At 34.2% G+C, this 16,032-nt stretch overlaps 1 protein-coding gene across 1 annotated transcript in view; it reads right to left on the bottom strand.

Annotated features, from left to right (window-relative positions):
* Positions 1-2,856: 2,856 nt before the first annotated feature.
* LOC106464839 overlaps positions 2,857-16,032 on the bottom strand; it is a 29,424-nt gene continuing 16,248 nt past the window's right edge. Inside the window, exons 4-6 of the mRNA XM_013924995.2 lie at positions 11,035-11,235; positions 9,977-10,252; positions 2,857-3,463 (exon numbers count right to left, since the gene is read on the bottom strand). Coding sequence (XP_013780449.1) covers positions 3,450-3,463; positions 9,977-10,252; positions 11,035-11,235 — 491 coding nt within the window. The 3' untranslated portion in view covers positions 2,857-3,449. The remainder of the gene's footprint in view (positions 3,464-9,976; positions 10,253-11,034; positions 11,236-16,032) is intronic.

The following is a 16,032-nucleotide window of genomic DNA, read 5'->3' as shown; positions in this document are numbered from 1 at the left end:
ATTTCCTAAAGTGGGTTAAAAAACCTGTCCATGAAGCATTTCTAGTGGTCGGTTAAATCAGGATTTAAAAAGTTTATTCATGAATCATTTCTCGTGATCTGTTAATTTTTTAAACTTAACTAGAGTTTTGAGTTCATGGAATTAGATATTTTGATATTGGTTTTGTATATTTGATTTGGTTTTAAACAAGAAATATGTTAACATGGATTTATTTCTTAAAATGTTACGTATGTTACGAATAAATTGGCACTGAGTTTGTTTGTTTGTAATTAAGCTCAAAGCTACACAATGGGCTATCTGTGCTCTGCCCACCACGGGAATCGAAAGCCAGTTTCTAGCCTTGTAAGTCCGCAGACATACCTCTGTGCCACTGGAGGGGCTAGGAGAGAGAGGTAGGTATCCATCTCACGTCTTACAGGAAGTGTTTGGTTCTTCTAAGAAACTGAAGTACAAAAAAACAAAAAACCTGCGAATCCAAATTTAGCTAACTAATCGGCGTAATCCATCTAGTCTTATTAGACTAAATATAAAAGAGGTTTATTTTATCCAAAGCTTTCAGACCGATGGATATTATTCTTCAGATATTCTAACCTGTAATAAAACACTTGAAACAAGTTAACATTATTTTAATTTTCGAGTTTAAAATGTTGCTACAGACATGAAAGAAAATAAACACAGTGTCATATATATAATCTTACAATTAAAATAAACACAGTGTTATATATAATCTTACAATTTTATTGTCGTGAAATTGCTTCGATTACTTCCAAATAACGAAAAATATAATGTTAATTTCTACTGAATGAACGTGATGGCATAATATAATGCAAAACTAAGAATTTACGTCGACAATTGCAATAAAAAACACACGAAAAGAACAGCTTAAATAACGTGATTATAGTAATGGGTCCTCAAAATTTCTAAATATATCCATTCTAGAAAAAATGATATATAAAATTAAACGTTTTCTGAAAAGGAATCATACATTACATTTTCTCAGCCTGAGAGCTTTACTGTACGCAATAAACGAATGTTAATAAAAAAAAAGATAGTAAACAAACTGACCAATGGTTTAATCTCTTTAAAAAGGCTTAGTGCTAAAGTGTTATCTTCCCATGTTAAAACAAGGTTATGTAATAACACAGCTTATGTCGGATCCTGCCCATGTTAAAACTAATCCCATTAGGACAAGGCTGTAAACTAACACATTATATCGGATTCTCCCGTGTTAAAACTAATCAACCCCTTTTCTTAGATATTTTTATTTATTCAATAATATAAGATAATTTCTGTAATATTTTAAAACATGTAAAAATCCATTGCTAATATGTTTTGTTCTGCAGAATTCAAATGACCCTTAAATTAAAGTCACGAAAAACTAGAAATAAAAGTACTGTGAAATTAAAAACTGTTTCTACTTGAGTAATATTAAAACTGAAAACAACAATAATCGAAATAAAATTTTAACCAAAAAATGTCCATTTGTTCGAAAATGTATTTTTGCACTATTAACATTTTATAACACGATAAATGTCTAAAATTATAAACACTCAATAAAATGGAGACGTTTTCTTCAAATCATTTTTGTCCCAGTTGACAGTTAGTTACCTGTACTCTCAAAATCAGATGTAGCGTGGTAACTAGCTAATACACCATGATGTTTAAGTTCTTAATGAGAGTAGAAGTGCTAGGGACACCACGTGGTGTAAGAACGAGACTTCTAGACTTGTACTCTATTTATCCTTTCTTAGGGTGTAAACGCCTTTTACAAGCTGACGAAGCATGGTTACAGCCAATTATATTAGCCATAAGACATTAGTATTATATTTATTGTATTTTTAAATACAACATTTTTTATCTAGTCCCTTAAGGATTTTCAATAATTAGAAAAGTGTATAAAAATAGTATTCCAATCACACTATATTCGCCATATCCATTGTCTACGACGCATTTCGCTGAATCCAGAGCTCATCAGTTGGGCCAATAACCGACATGCGTGTGTCATCGGCAATGGATATGTCAAATATAATGTGATTGAAAATCCTTAAGGGACTAGATAAACGTAGTATTTAAAATATATATAATAGGCTTAATATTAATGGTTATTTAACCTAGGTTCAAATACAGGGTGGACTATATTATGGTACAATAGATCATTACGATACTATTCGCATTGTTATAAGATCCCATTTAGTACGTAGTTCTTAATGAATTTAGTATCACCCTTCTTCATATACACATGTATATATATATATATATATATATTTCAATTAGAAGGTCAAAATACATAACAGTTTCTAACCCCTTTTTGAAAATAACAATGTTCTTGTTACTATGAAACTAAATGCGTATATGTTGGAGAAAAATGAATATCCTAAAAGTTAAGTATGGAGACTCATGAGAAAATAGTATCGTTGGTAAGCTAATACAACTGCAATGAATATTTGTTAAAAAAATAAAAGAACGATTCTTATTCACAAGAAGTTCAGTGGCGGGAAGCTTCATTGAAACATATAAAAAAAGTTAAATACAATTATACATTTATAAGTATTTGAACGTTATGCTAGAAAGTTCGTGATTATTTAACCAACCATCTGCTGTTGAGAAGGTTCATTCTAGAATGAACTTCTCCAGCGCATAACTCCAAGCTGTGATGGCTGCAATTCTGTCAAAATACTGTATCTTGGCTCCGTATAAAATGTATCTAAAGACGTCTTTCATGCAACTTTAAACGTTAGAAAACAACAACATAACAACTAAATTCTCGAGAATTTCACAAACGTGTGCATATACAAGAACTGACAATAAAGAACTATTAACTACTTACAATTGTTATATAACACACAAGTGTTGCTATTGTTCACAGTTACCAAATCAAAATTTGCTTTCGTAATATGATCCGTATACAGTTTCGAATCAATTGCATGTGATATACAAATGTTTATTTTGGTGAGACTAATCTCGATGAAAGATTCATCACACTACTGTTAAACTATTACCTTAAATATCCGATTTAGAGAAAACACCAAATTCAAAACCTAAATATTTGTGTTATTAAATACTACATAAAAACAATATGCATTACATACAGCATATAGAAAATTGTTAGTTTCTGATGGAAGCTAACAAAACAATGATTGTAACATGTGAAAAATTTTATACAATAATCTGCAGAGTGTTCTATTAATAGCCTACATTTTCGCTGTAAATGTTTTCATATCCTTAAACAACAAATACCCGATTCTATTCTTTAAATAGTTGTTATATATGGCAGCACAACAAATCTAGTTGAACAGTGACCCGGTAAGAACGATAATTTTATCCAGTAGACAATGAGCACACCCACACATGAAGCCTTGAACCATGAGGTGAGGAACAGATCCTAAAAAAAGATGTGGCCTTTTTTTTTTTTGTAGTAATAGATATACCAGGATGTTTTCTTACTTGTCTCAAATTGCCGGTTCTGTAAAGTAAAAATGAAAATTTATTTAAAACAACAATAACATGGAAATTAATAATATTTAGAACATTAATACAGATGAAAAAAACCATGAACTGCCATATCTGAAACTTAATTTTTTTTTTTAATGATGATTGGTGGTAATTCTTTTTGTCGTTAAATTTGATTTCGCCCTCTGTTACCTACTGACAAAATTATACAAATAAACGAAAAATATAAATTCAAATTATAAAAGAGTTTAAACTCAATAAATAGGCAAAAGGTAAAGATAATAATATCGTTCATATATTAAAACTAATTCATTAAAAATTAGAAACTGGTCATCTCAGTACTAAGAGAAAATCTTCATTTTAAAAGAAAAACTATTTAGTGATACTTTTATTGAAAACAAGAAAGGAATCCCAACCCACTGTGTTTTGAACGTTTACAGTATTGTCTGTTTGTTTGTTTTGAATTTCGCGCAAAGCTACACGAGGGCTATCTGGGCTAGCCGTCCCTAATTTAGCAGTGTAAGACTAGAGGGAAGGAAGCCAGTCATCACCGTCCACCGCCAACTCTTGGGCTACTCTTTTACCAACGAATAGTGGGATTGACCGTCACTTTATAACGCCCCCACGGCTGAAAGGGCGAGCATGTTCGGTGGGACGGGGATTCGAACCCGCAGATTGCGAGTCGAGCTCCCTAACAACCTGGCCATGCCGGGCCCACGTTGACACTAACCAACCTAAAATATACGCCACACAATTCCTCAGCCTGAACAATTTGGCCTAGGCGCCAAGATCCCTTCTCTATCTAAATTCGTTCTCGACTTTTTGACCGTTTTTCTAAATCCCAATTTACTACTGTTATATTGAAAGTGGTCGATTTTCAGTGTGAACTTGACCTTAGAGTTACATTCATCAAAAAATGAATGATTAGTTTCATGAGGGACATTTAACCTTTGCGTCAAATGTGATCAAAGCTAGAGGAAAACCTTTATATTATTCACACACAAGAAGGAGTGAAAACAACACCTCCGCTGTTTGGCGAAGATAGAAATAAAATAAAATATTTTCTAGATGTGAATTTTAAAGAGTTAAACATTTCCTAAAATCTAGAGATGCTAGCAAGCATTCTTATCGATTTACACTTCCAGGATGTACCTTGTGTTTATGACTTTCTTTTCTAAAGTTTTCAATTTTCCTTACCGGAAATTAGAAGCCATAAGAAACAATACAACTATCATAACAATAATATAAAAAGAAAATCACGAATCATTCTTATCCCTTATAAACCTTGTGCTTTGTTTAGAGTATGTGTTTTAAGATTTTCTTGCCAAACTACATTAGGGTTATCATCTAATAGCCGTTCCTAATCTAGAACAGATAAACTAGAGAAAAAGCTAATAATTCAACAGTTCCCAGTGCCAACTTTTAGGCTACTCTTGTCTGACCAAATAGTGGGATTTGACCGTTAGTATTCAAACACGTTCTCAAAAGAATGAATTCGAGGGGTTCGTACGATTCCCCTTTCCGTGAACCATACCTTCCAAGTTGCCTAAATGAGCGATTAATTAAATGAATGTTAGCTTTGCTTATACATCATTTTAACACATACATATTAGTGTACTTAAGGGAGCATCTGTATAACACATGTGAGGCGGTGAGGACTGGAGCTGTTAAAAGTTGATATCTTGCCTTGTGTAATCACTTACGTAACAAATTACGACACATTTTATAACCACATCCCTAAACTTTCACAACAGATGTAACACATTCTCACATGACAGAGGGATATATAGAGTCACCTTGTCCCCCCTCCCCATAAATGCTAGATGCTAAGGGGATATAGGATTAAGGGACTTTCTGTACAATAGTAAGCAACTTTCAACCAAGCAGAAACTAAAATAGAGGTAGTTACAGATGTTTTGCTATGAAAATACTCAAAAACTTGTCCAGATTGGTAGTAACAGCCTTTAAGTATTGAAAGTTTAACCAATACATGACACTTGCATATTACTCTGTACAACTTGATATGTTTTTATGCATATGAAGCGTGTTCTGTACTTAATTATACACGCACACACATATATATACACACACTTGATATGAGACAAGTATTTTCATTGTTAGAGCCAATAAAAACTGCAAACTGGGATCAAATTCAAATCCATATCACAACATTGTTCCCCTATCCGCTAACCCGGTCAAATACTGATTAATGTATAATGCTTACAAAATCTAAGGAAATAACGTTATTTAGCTTACTTAAGCAGTATGACGTATAATTTAGTGGACTTTAATAATATCAAATATGGTTCAATAAAGCAGCTGATAAAAGCAGCAACTTGCAAAGTTATATCTCAAGCCGAATCTTTATCAATAAATATTGTTTAGATTTTCCTTTTTAAAAACAAAATACAGAGTTTCGTGAAGCATGTATCTTTGGTTAATAATTTGAAATACTGTCTCTTGAGGGGGCTGTGGTCCCCAAACCCTTTGACTGCTATGGGTGATTCCTCTCCAGAGGCTTAGCCCGTGGGGGCCCACGTGGGCCTGCCCCCCCCCCCCTGAAAAAATCTAGGCATATTTATCACATATTATTTTTCAATTTTTATATATAATAAACTCGTTTTGTATCATTTAATACAGAAAAATAAAACTTCTATAAACACTATTAGATTTGATCTGGTTTGTTTTAATGACCATTTTGTTAAAAACTTAGATCACTTTCAGCATTTTAATTTATTGGCCCCCTTATAATTTTCTGCTTCCTCCCCCTAAGTAGAAAACCCAGCTACGCCACTGCCCCCTCTATAAAAAGCTGGGAACGCCCCTAGTTTATAGCCCACTCACGGTCTTATTTAAAGTGCTGAGTGTGTTTGTTCAGACATAAGTTGCGAATCATGGATTTACAGTCCTTGTATATTGACTACCAGATCACCACTAAACCATTTCTGGCTACCCGTGTTTTGAAAATACTTTGACCGCTGAATGATATTTAATTTTTTTTGTCTAAAATAACAATTAAACATATCCGTTTGTTTTAAGAATTCTTAGAATTTTTTCCTGTTCATCTTGTTTAGTAAGAAGCGATCATGTTGTATCTACTAAAGTTTATTTTAGTTTGTCGTTTGAAACACTTCATACAAGCACTGTTTTGAAAGACGAAATGAGCAAGGTTATATAATAAACTAACAACAGAGTGCTTATTTGATCAAACTTTACCAAACGTAAGGATGTAATGTTCAGCCAACTCAGCATGTTATAAACACTTACAAACTTAAAACTAATAGTTTATTTAGGAATGTCGCTTTATATATATATTCCATGCTTCAACAATCTACAGTTATGTGATCGTGTTTGATACAAATTTCTCAGATGTCAAATTAACAACTTCAAATAAACACATACAACAGTCAATTTTAAACAGGAAGGAATAAACTTTACGTGTTCTGAAAATATGATATCAAAAAATAACAACGAATACAACAATACTCTAAGTCATAGAGATAACAATTACATAAAGTACTAAGAAATACAACAATACTCTAAGTCATAGAGATAACAATTACAGTAAATACTAAGAAATATAACAATACTCTAAGTCATAGAGATAACAATTACAGAAAGTACTAAGAAATACAACAATACTCTAAGTCACAGAGATAACAATACAGAAAAGTACTAAGAAATACAACAATACTCTAAGTCACAGAGATAACAATACAGATAAGTACTAAGAAATAGAACAATTTTTAAATCACAGAGGTAACAGTTGGAGGTAGAAAACATTGTACTTAGATTTCCTTTTAACTTTTTTTTTGTGTGATGAAATGTTATATTTATTTCAATGTTGTTTTATTTCTAAAGCATGTTCTATTTCACATTATTTTATTTCTGTGGCACTAGATACGGATAGTGGAAATCTCAGTGGTGAACTTTCAACCATAGTCTAGACAATTTATTAGGATAATTGAAGTTTGACATAGCAACTGTTTACGGAATACTGATAAATAACTTTGCTTGTATTAGACTTTTTTATTGATTCTATGGATTTACAGGCTTAGTGAACTGCAAAATGACATTAAATTTGAAAAGCCTCGTTTTTTCAAAAGATATATAAAATTAAAAACGACAAATAAAGTTAACAAAAACATAAAGCTACTTAGAACTTCTTATCTAAATGGTGATGTTATTTAGTATAACTATTTTTTACTAACCAACAATGGTATGCACAAATCTACAGTGCGGAAGGAGAGAGAGCCTTCCTTAGCTATCTCTATCGACAGAACTCGGAAAAACCGTGGAGAAAACGGCTTTATAAAGCCGAGGTACCAGGTCTTGTATTGCGCAATATGTGCGGTAACTACAGTATTCGTGTAAAATTTTGGATGGAGTAATGGGCTTTACCCCCTCATAACCTGGAACCTAGTGCGAATTGCAGATATCGTAAAGAGTATAAATCACTATCCAGAATTTGAAAGAAAAAATAATAATACCAGATAGGTATATGTTGGAATTAGCCCATCAAACATATCTTCCTAACTCGCAGAATGGGTGTTAAAAGTTTTAAAAAAGAAATTACTCAAATTACTGGGACATGGAGCACTTCCCTCCTGCTTGGGAAAACTTTCATTGCCATCGTTTAACGGTTACCACCTTTGGCTTATTGGGGGCTACGACATGCTGTTACCATAAGCCTAATTGTTAATAATTGGTTGTTATATTGTAGAACACTTTCTGGAAGATGTGTGAGCGGCGATTATGTACTGAAGCCTTTTCCGATCTTTTATACAAAACTATTTCTTGCTAAATTGCCATATTTCTAACAAAAATAAAGCTGAGTCTGTAGAACAATGTGAGGAATAAAGTAAAAAAAAAAAAAAAAAAAAAAAAAAAGGTGAAAGAAATATCATAGGTTTGGTACTAAAGCAGATGTTTGGTCCAACCGATCATCAACCGCCTGCATTAGGTCACAAACGTCCAGCCCTATGTATTGATATATTACATGGATAGAGTTAACTGTATCCTGTTTATCATGATATCGCACTGACAGTTGACAAAAGTCAACAATACAGTTCACTTTAGAGTCATGGTGAGTATTTTTATCCACACCAGACAAACCGAACTAAGGCACAGGAACTAACCTATAATCTTACAAAATGAAACCAAATTAAAGTTTGTTTGTTTTGAATTTCGCGCAAAGCTACACGAGGGCTATCTGCGCTAGCCGTCCCTAATTTAACAGTGTAAGAGTAGAGGGAAGGCAGCTAGTCATCACCACCCACCGCCAACTCTTGGGCTACTCTTTTACTAACGAATAGTGGGATTGACCGTTACATTATAACGCCCCCACGACTAAAGGGCGAGTATGTTTGGTGTGACGGGGATTCGTAGATTGCGAGTCGAGAGCCCTAACCACCTGGCCATGATGGACCTCCAAATTAAAGAGTCATTGTTATACAGAAGGCTAATCACACTTTATCTAAATGGTGTTCCGTTTCGCGTGTTGATCTTGTAACTATTTCTTCCATCGTCGGTCGAGCTTGGTCTGTTTCCACTGTAAATAGCTTCTGCGAGGACGACAAGATCGGACATCCACCAAAAATATAAAAGTCCATTCGAGAGGTACCAAGATGTTGGACGAATATTCCAGTTTCTTCAGCCTTTTTTTCTCGTGAAAACAGCTAGTAGCTTGTGTGCGTTTTTCAACTTCAAGTTCCTGCTTATTATCTGATTTAAGGTATTATAAGATATGCTCAGCTTCATTGTAATAGCTTTTTTTTTTTTTGGAAGTCAGGGGTCGAAAGGTTCTCTTTTCCTAAAATATAACCTTCATGAAAATCTTGCTTCTGTTTGACTTAGAGTGTGGTATCAGACCCTTTTCTCTCGTAAATATCAGCCGAACAGTGAACATTCCTTCCACTTCCCTTTCTTCGGAATAATGTGCCCATTGGCTCTATCATTTAGTATTTTACAATTTTCAATTATATATACAGATGCAATATCGGACGTCCCTAGCACAGAGCTCGCGTGAGTTTCGAGGCCTAGATACATTAATATTTCCGGAACATTTTACTCACCTGCATTGTCCTTCAGGCATTCTACGTATTCTCGTTCTTTCCTGTCTCTTTATTCATGTACAAAATTAAATCATGGGCATTATATTCTTATCCATACCTAGGTTCCAGTGCAACACAGGCGGATTCTTTAAGTGCATGCTTATGCAAGATTAACATTTTTTTCCCTACTCATTCCTTAAAAAGAAAGAAACATCTCCCAAAACCACCTCGTTTTAGACGTGATGTTTATCTTCTTACGAAACTGATGTGAAAAACATCACTTAAAATTTAACTTAAATATCCCAAAGCACTTTCACGTTCGACACAAACACACACAAGATAAATTATCAGCAATAGAGTAAAAATAAAAGTAATTATAAACTGAAACTTATATAATTTTTATTCCAATGTTTTTGGAAGTATGGAACGAAGTATTCTTACTTCGTTCCAAAACCTTCCTTAAACGTACGTACTCGGTAGGGGGTGTTGGACTCCACTGACGTCACAGTCCTGGTGAGCATCAGGGCTGAAAGGTACGTTCTTCGTTTCTTGGCCAACAACTGAACGTGATGTTAACGGAGGATGTCTAAAGGTGTTTAACTCGGGAGATACCTCAACAGTCTGAAGATCTAAGGTAGGAAAAGTTTCATCTTCGAACACGGCAGAATCGTTCTCTCTCATATTCGGATTTAACTCTTCTATGTAGGGAAAAGGAGACTGGAGCGACGTTGTGTTGGTGGAATGAAGTCCTGAAAATTATTCCAAATCTCAAGATCTTTACGAACATTAAATATCACCTTAACTACTACATCCGGGGATAAATAAGCAATTTATTCAAAGAAAATAAAAAAGCGTCCGGGAAGAGCATTTCATGTTATAAACGTTCCGTGGAAATTAAATTTATTCGTTGTCATAACAACCTGAAACAGAGAAAAAGATCACAGCCAATATAAAGGATTTTGGAATTCATTCTGAATATGTCAGATGATAGACAAGCAATCTTTACCAAATTAGGTTTATCAGATATGGATACATTTCCTGTAACATTAGAAAATCCTTCCTGGTGTAAATGAGTATTGAGAATGTATTTCATTCAAAGTTGAAAAAGTAAATATTTGTTTATTCAAACTGTTCGAAAATATAAACAGTAAATGTTTTTGTTCAGGAGTCACACAGCTTCATAATAAAACATTTTGTAAGGAAATTATGTTTTAAAACCCGGGGTTCGATTTCCATCGGTAAACAGAGTGCAAATAGCACATTCTGTAGCTTTGTACTAAGAAAATAAAAAAATGGATTGTTTTTATGTCTCAACTGTGACCTTTCAAACGTATACAATGGCATTAATTTTCAAATTAGTCTCGAAACTGTTTGGATTGCCCTTTTATCAACTTTCGTATTTCTTTAACCGATCAACTAAGCATTCATTTAATTTCCTATAGTTCGTCTCTGAGTGACTTTACAAGTACCTCAACTAAAAATAAACCACTGAGTTCGTTAGCAGTTAAAAATCTATCTTTCTTTAACTCACCCTCTTCATCAGTGCAGTTTATATTGACGAAGAACAAGTTCGGATTGTGCCGTCCTTCGTAGGAATCTTCAACTTCAATTTTGAAACCGTAGTTCAAATCTGGCTTTTTCGACCAGATTTGAAAGAAATACGTAACGTCAAAGTTAATCCACCCTCGGTAGTTAGCTGCAATTATTCGTGAGTACAAATACGACTTGTTGTCTAAGAAGAAAAAAAAAGACCCGTAAAATTCAGTGTACTGACATTAATAACACAAACCTAACGAGGAAGGAAGGAAATATACAAGATTTTGATATTTTGAGAGATTAAATAAGTCATGTATATATATTTACGATATTTTTTGAAACTTCCAAACACTAATGTTCAAATATCTTAGAATGGCAGAATCCTCTTAATTTTAAATCATTTACTTCGTGTTTGATCAATGGTGGAAAGATTCCGCCGAGTCGTTTGTAACTCAAACTGTTCAGAATATTTAATCTTAAAAATAGCACATGCTCATAATAAATAATAATAAGTAATAAATTTAAAGTAGAGTATAGTATTAGAATATTTTTTTTTCACTGTCCAAAGAAACTAGTGTTATTGTTTTTATGTTTGTAGCAAAGTTTCGTTCTGGTTTTTAGTTTCATAAATTAATAGATCATAATTGTTTTTTACTAATAATATGACATAACAATCTCGTTTCATTGATAGAATATATATTGACAGATTTAACGTTTTTTTTCCAGTCTAACACGTGTTCAATAAATTGTAATATATAATAAGTTTTCTCACGAGGCGGGAAACATAGTCTAATGATGAACAATTACCACCACAGAAGTGACGAATAACAACATATTTAATGAACGTTTCGGAATAAATACATTCCATCTAGAGCACATTCCTACAGTAAACACAAAACTATAATTAAAAATCATTACCTGAATGTCAAACAAAAACTTATGTACTACGACAAACATTTGTAAGGGCAATGTTGAGACACCTTTGAGTCTCCCCCCCCCTCCATTTACAGTTACAACTCTAGAGTTATTTCTAGTTATTAAAAACCCTCTTTGGTTATTTTGGGTGAAATAAAGATGAAAGGTTTCGAGAATATAATTTATCTTAAGGGGTAAAGCAAACAAGTGTAAGGCGTAGTTATATCCATTTATAATGGTAGACGTCATTGTAACACGTGGCAAACTCAAATTACGTTTTTCTTTTCTTTTTGTTTTTTACAACAAACATAGTTAATTCTACAACGATACTAAGAGATACTATAACTGCGATGTTGTAAAGAAAGATTCTTTGCAATCGATATTAATCTGAGAAAAATGACCGAGCTATTACCATCGAGGTCAAGCTTCCTAAGACAGAGAGTCAGTGATAATACAAGAATAAAACAATTAATTTTTTTTGTGTGTTTTGCGAATTCTAACATTTGTTTTTCGTTCTTTTTACTATGCGGATCGTTTTGCCACAGTTAGCTTAACATATGGATTTGAACTAAATCTCTTAATTTCGCCAAACCTCGTGGGATATTATAGGGATTACGGCCGAAAATGCATCTTAAAAGTGAGGAACCGAACTAAAACATTAGTGTATTCTAATCGTTATATAATTTTTGTTGTTGTTGGTTTATGCTATTACATGGGTCGAGTGAGGCTCAGTAGTTAGCATGCCGGAGAATGAATCCAAAGTTCTATGGTTCGTGTCCCGTTACCACAAAAAAACAAAACAAAAAAACACGCTCCACTCATTTGTGGCCGTAGGTGCGTTATCAGAGTAACGGTCAAATCCCACTATTCGATTAGAGTAGCCCAAGAGTTGGCGGTTGGTGATGTTGTCTAGTTTCCTTCCGTCTAGTCTGTCACTAAACTGGATTAGGGACGGCTAGCATGGATAGCCCTCGTGTAGCTTTGTACGATATTCTACCGCGAAACTGGCATTGCGAACTATTAATTAGACCACTTCTGGGCTAATTTCTACGTTTTATCTATGCAGGTAACTTGCTTTGATCAGAAGTTAATGATCAAATAACACCTGAGAACTACTGTGAAGAACCATGAAAACTACAGTGTTGGCAGGGGCGGATTAAGGGTCAGACGAGGGTCTGGGGTTACATTTTTCTACCGGGCCTAAAACCTAAGATAAAAAGAAAGCTAAACCTCATAATGAGCCCTTTTTTTAGCCCAGGCGTGGGGCTACAGCCCCAATAGCCCCCGCCTCAACTCGCCCCTGATTGTTAGTAAGACTTGTTTGCCGCTGATATTACATTTAGTGAGTCAATAGTAGTAAGTTTTAGAACCCTGAGAGAATATGGCGATATCGGTGGTCGTAATATCATTGATCTATAGAAGTGATACAAATTTCGGCTAAACAACTACAGAGAAAACATATTTTGCGTTTCATCAAAAGATTAACGATAGATCTCTAGACCTATATTCTTTCGGGAGCGAGTTTTTTTAGAGTATCAGCCACTTCGCCCGGTTAAATTCTTTTCACATGCTCATGCTGGGAGGAAGTGGTAAGTGTTAAACGTCTCGTGAGATTAAAATGGTGCAGCGGAAGTGATAGCTCGCACCTTCCCACATCATCAAGGCCAACAAAAGAAAGTCGAAACAATCAACTACTGGGCTACGATAAGACTTTGTAATAGATGACGACACAGCATGGAATTCAATGTCAAGGTCATGTGTGTCATCACTTAATTTAAAATTCCAGCAGTAAAGAGCTCCGACAACAGCAACCGACTAGAATAGAATAACATACATAAAACATTCTGGCTATCTAACTACTGACGGATATTTAGATACAGATAAATAGGTGGCGAAGACTTCTTAAATACTGTAACGATCGTTGGTCAGCGGTAAGATTACGACTTACAACTCTAAAAATCCGGGGTTTGATCCCCCCGTGAACTTTCGCTCTTCATCCGAAATACATTTTCAAAAAAATATTTCAGTTCTTTAGCAACTGGATTTTTGACAGGCCTTTTAATAGCGCTTGTATCCGCTTTTAACGTAGAACAATCGAAGCAACACATTGAGAGTTACTTACAAACTTTACGTTCTCTTCAACAGAATCGCAGGGGAAACGTTCATTACGATCATTAGATAAACGTACATTTCACTGCCTTCGATTTATCTATTTTTAATGATAAATGTTGATCTGTACTAACAGGCTGAGTTAGTTAACGTTTATGGTAGACTACGTTGTTTTTCTTATGTTTCACGTTATTCAACGACTTGACATTTTGTAAATAAACACTAAGTTTACAAGTGTTACAAAAAAGCAAGGAATGAAATACAAAATCTTGGAAACTAGTTTGTTTGTTTATTCAACAAAAATGCTACACAATGGGTTATCTGTGCTGTGCCCACCACGGGGATCGAAAGCGGGTTTTTAGCGTTGTGAGCCTTCAGACTTACCGCTGAGTTACTATGGGTTATCTTGGAACCAAAAGCACATTTCTGCTGACACATTTATTGCCCCAGTCTGAAAATTGTTGCGATCATGTGTCCAAATAACGTGATAAATAGGGAAGTCTAAAACTATTATTATTTTAATAAATCTAACACTTTTGGGTTTTGCATATGACCCTGGTCAATAATTACACTTTGCACTTTGTGTAAAAACAAACAAACAATTTTCATGTAAGTTTTAAACATTGTTGCACTTCCTAAACAATATATTTACTCCTAACTAAGCATATATCTACAATCTATAATAATAAAAGGGCGTGTCTGTAGGTGACCGCCACAGCTTTAAGAGGAAAGAACTTAGAAATATGAAATTTTGCAGACATACTAAGTGAACCCTGAGGGTGTGCACCTGGGTATTATGCTTATCCACGTGCGTGCGCATCTTTTTGTGTGGTAAGCTAGTGAAAAACCACACAGAAAAGAATATGTGACCGCCATAGCTCAAAGAAGAAAGAACCTAGAAACCTGAAATTTTGCACCCATACTAAGTGGACCCTGAAGATGTGCTCCTGGGTATTACCTATTCACGTGCGCGTTTAATGAGGCAAGCTAGCGAAAAAAATGGGTTCAGAATACACATACTATCAACCTAATAACTCGAGCGAAGCCGGGTACTTTCGTGTCAATAATTAGTATGTATTTGATAAGTGGATAAATCATCTTTCTTTATAACACACATACGACAATGGCCATACTTACAAACTTTTACATGTGATGAAAAGGCTATCTTTCTCGATTTTTATCTGACACAGATATAAACTAAGATCCAAAATACTAACCCCGATAAAAATGTTCACTAGTCTATCAGAATTTTAGAATAAGATCCTTTATAGATAATGAATCATGCGTTATTTTTATGTTTTAACTAAACGATTGTTTCGCGGTCACATTGTTTACCGTCACCAATTCCCGTATGATTTTTTTTTTTACTCGAGATGTAACTTATTTGTAAAAATTGCGATCGAAGACATTAATAATATTTTTTAGAAGATAACGAAATGTTGATTGCTCATGTTTTGTCCCTGAGTTATTTATCTTGATATTTCTATCAAATGAAGGACTCTTAACGGTAGTGTGTCGTGCGGCCAAAGCAACCCGCAGGACACACCGTATGTTATTAACTGAGTGATAGTTTAACGATTTTCCACTTTCTGTAGCTCGGACTGTGGTAATCCAATCTATCACATATTTTTAGTGGGTGTTCTCTACTGAATTCTTACTTCACTTACCAAATTTCAAGACAATCCGTTAAGAAATACACGAGATATAAAATCTTCAATTCTAATTTAATTTTTTCCTATTTTTTCTTTACACCGAAAGCACGGAAACATTATTTGATAGAAAAATATACTTAACTTTTATGGATTTTTTTTCACGTTCTACACACTGAGATATCCTTAAAAACTATAATTAGGTGTCAAATGTGGTTTAAATATAAGCCATCTGTGCATGTATGTGTGTTTTGAATTTCGCGCAGTGTAATTTAGCAGTGTAAGACTAGAAGGAAGGCAGCTAGTCATCACCACCCACC

Source organism: Limulus polyphemus, unplaced genomic scaffold (assembly GCF_000517525.1).
Source record: "Limulus polyphemus unplaced genomic scaffold, Limulus_polyphemus-2.1.2 Scaffold1756, whole genome shotgun sequence".
Classification (NCBI taxonomy): domain Eukaryota; kingdom Metazoa; phylum Arthropoda; class Merostomata; order Xiphosura; family Limulidae; genus Limulus; species Limulus polyphemus.
This window is presented reverse-complemented; position numbering and strand designations above follow the sequence as displayed.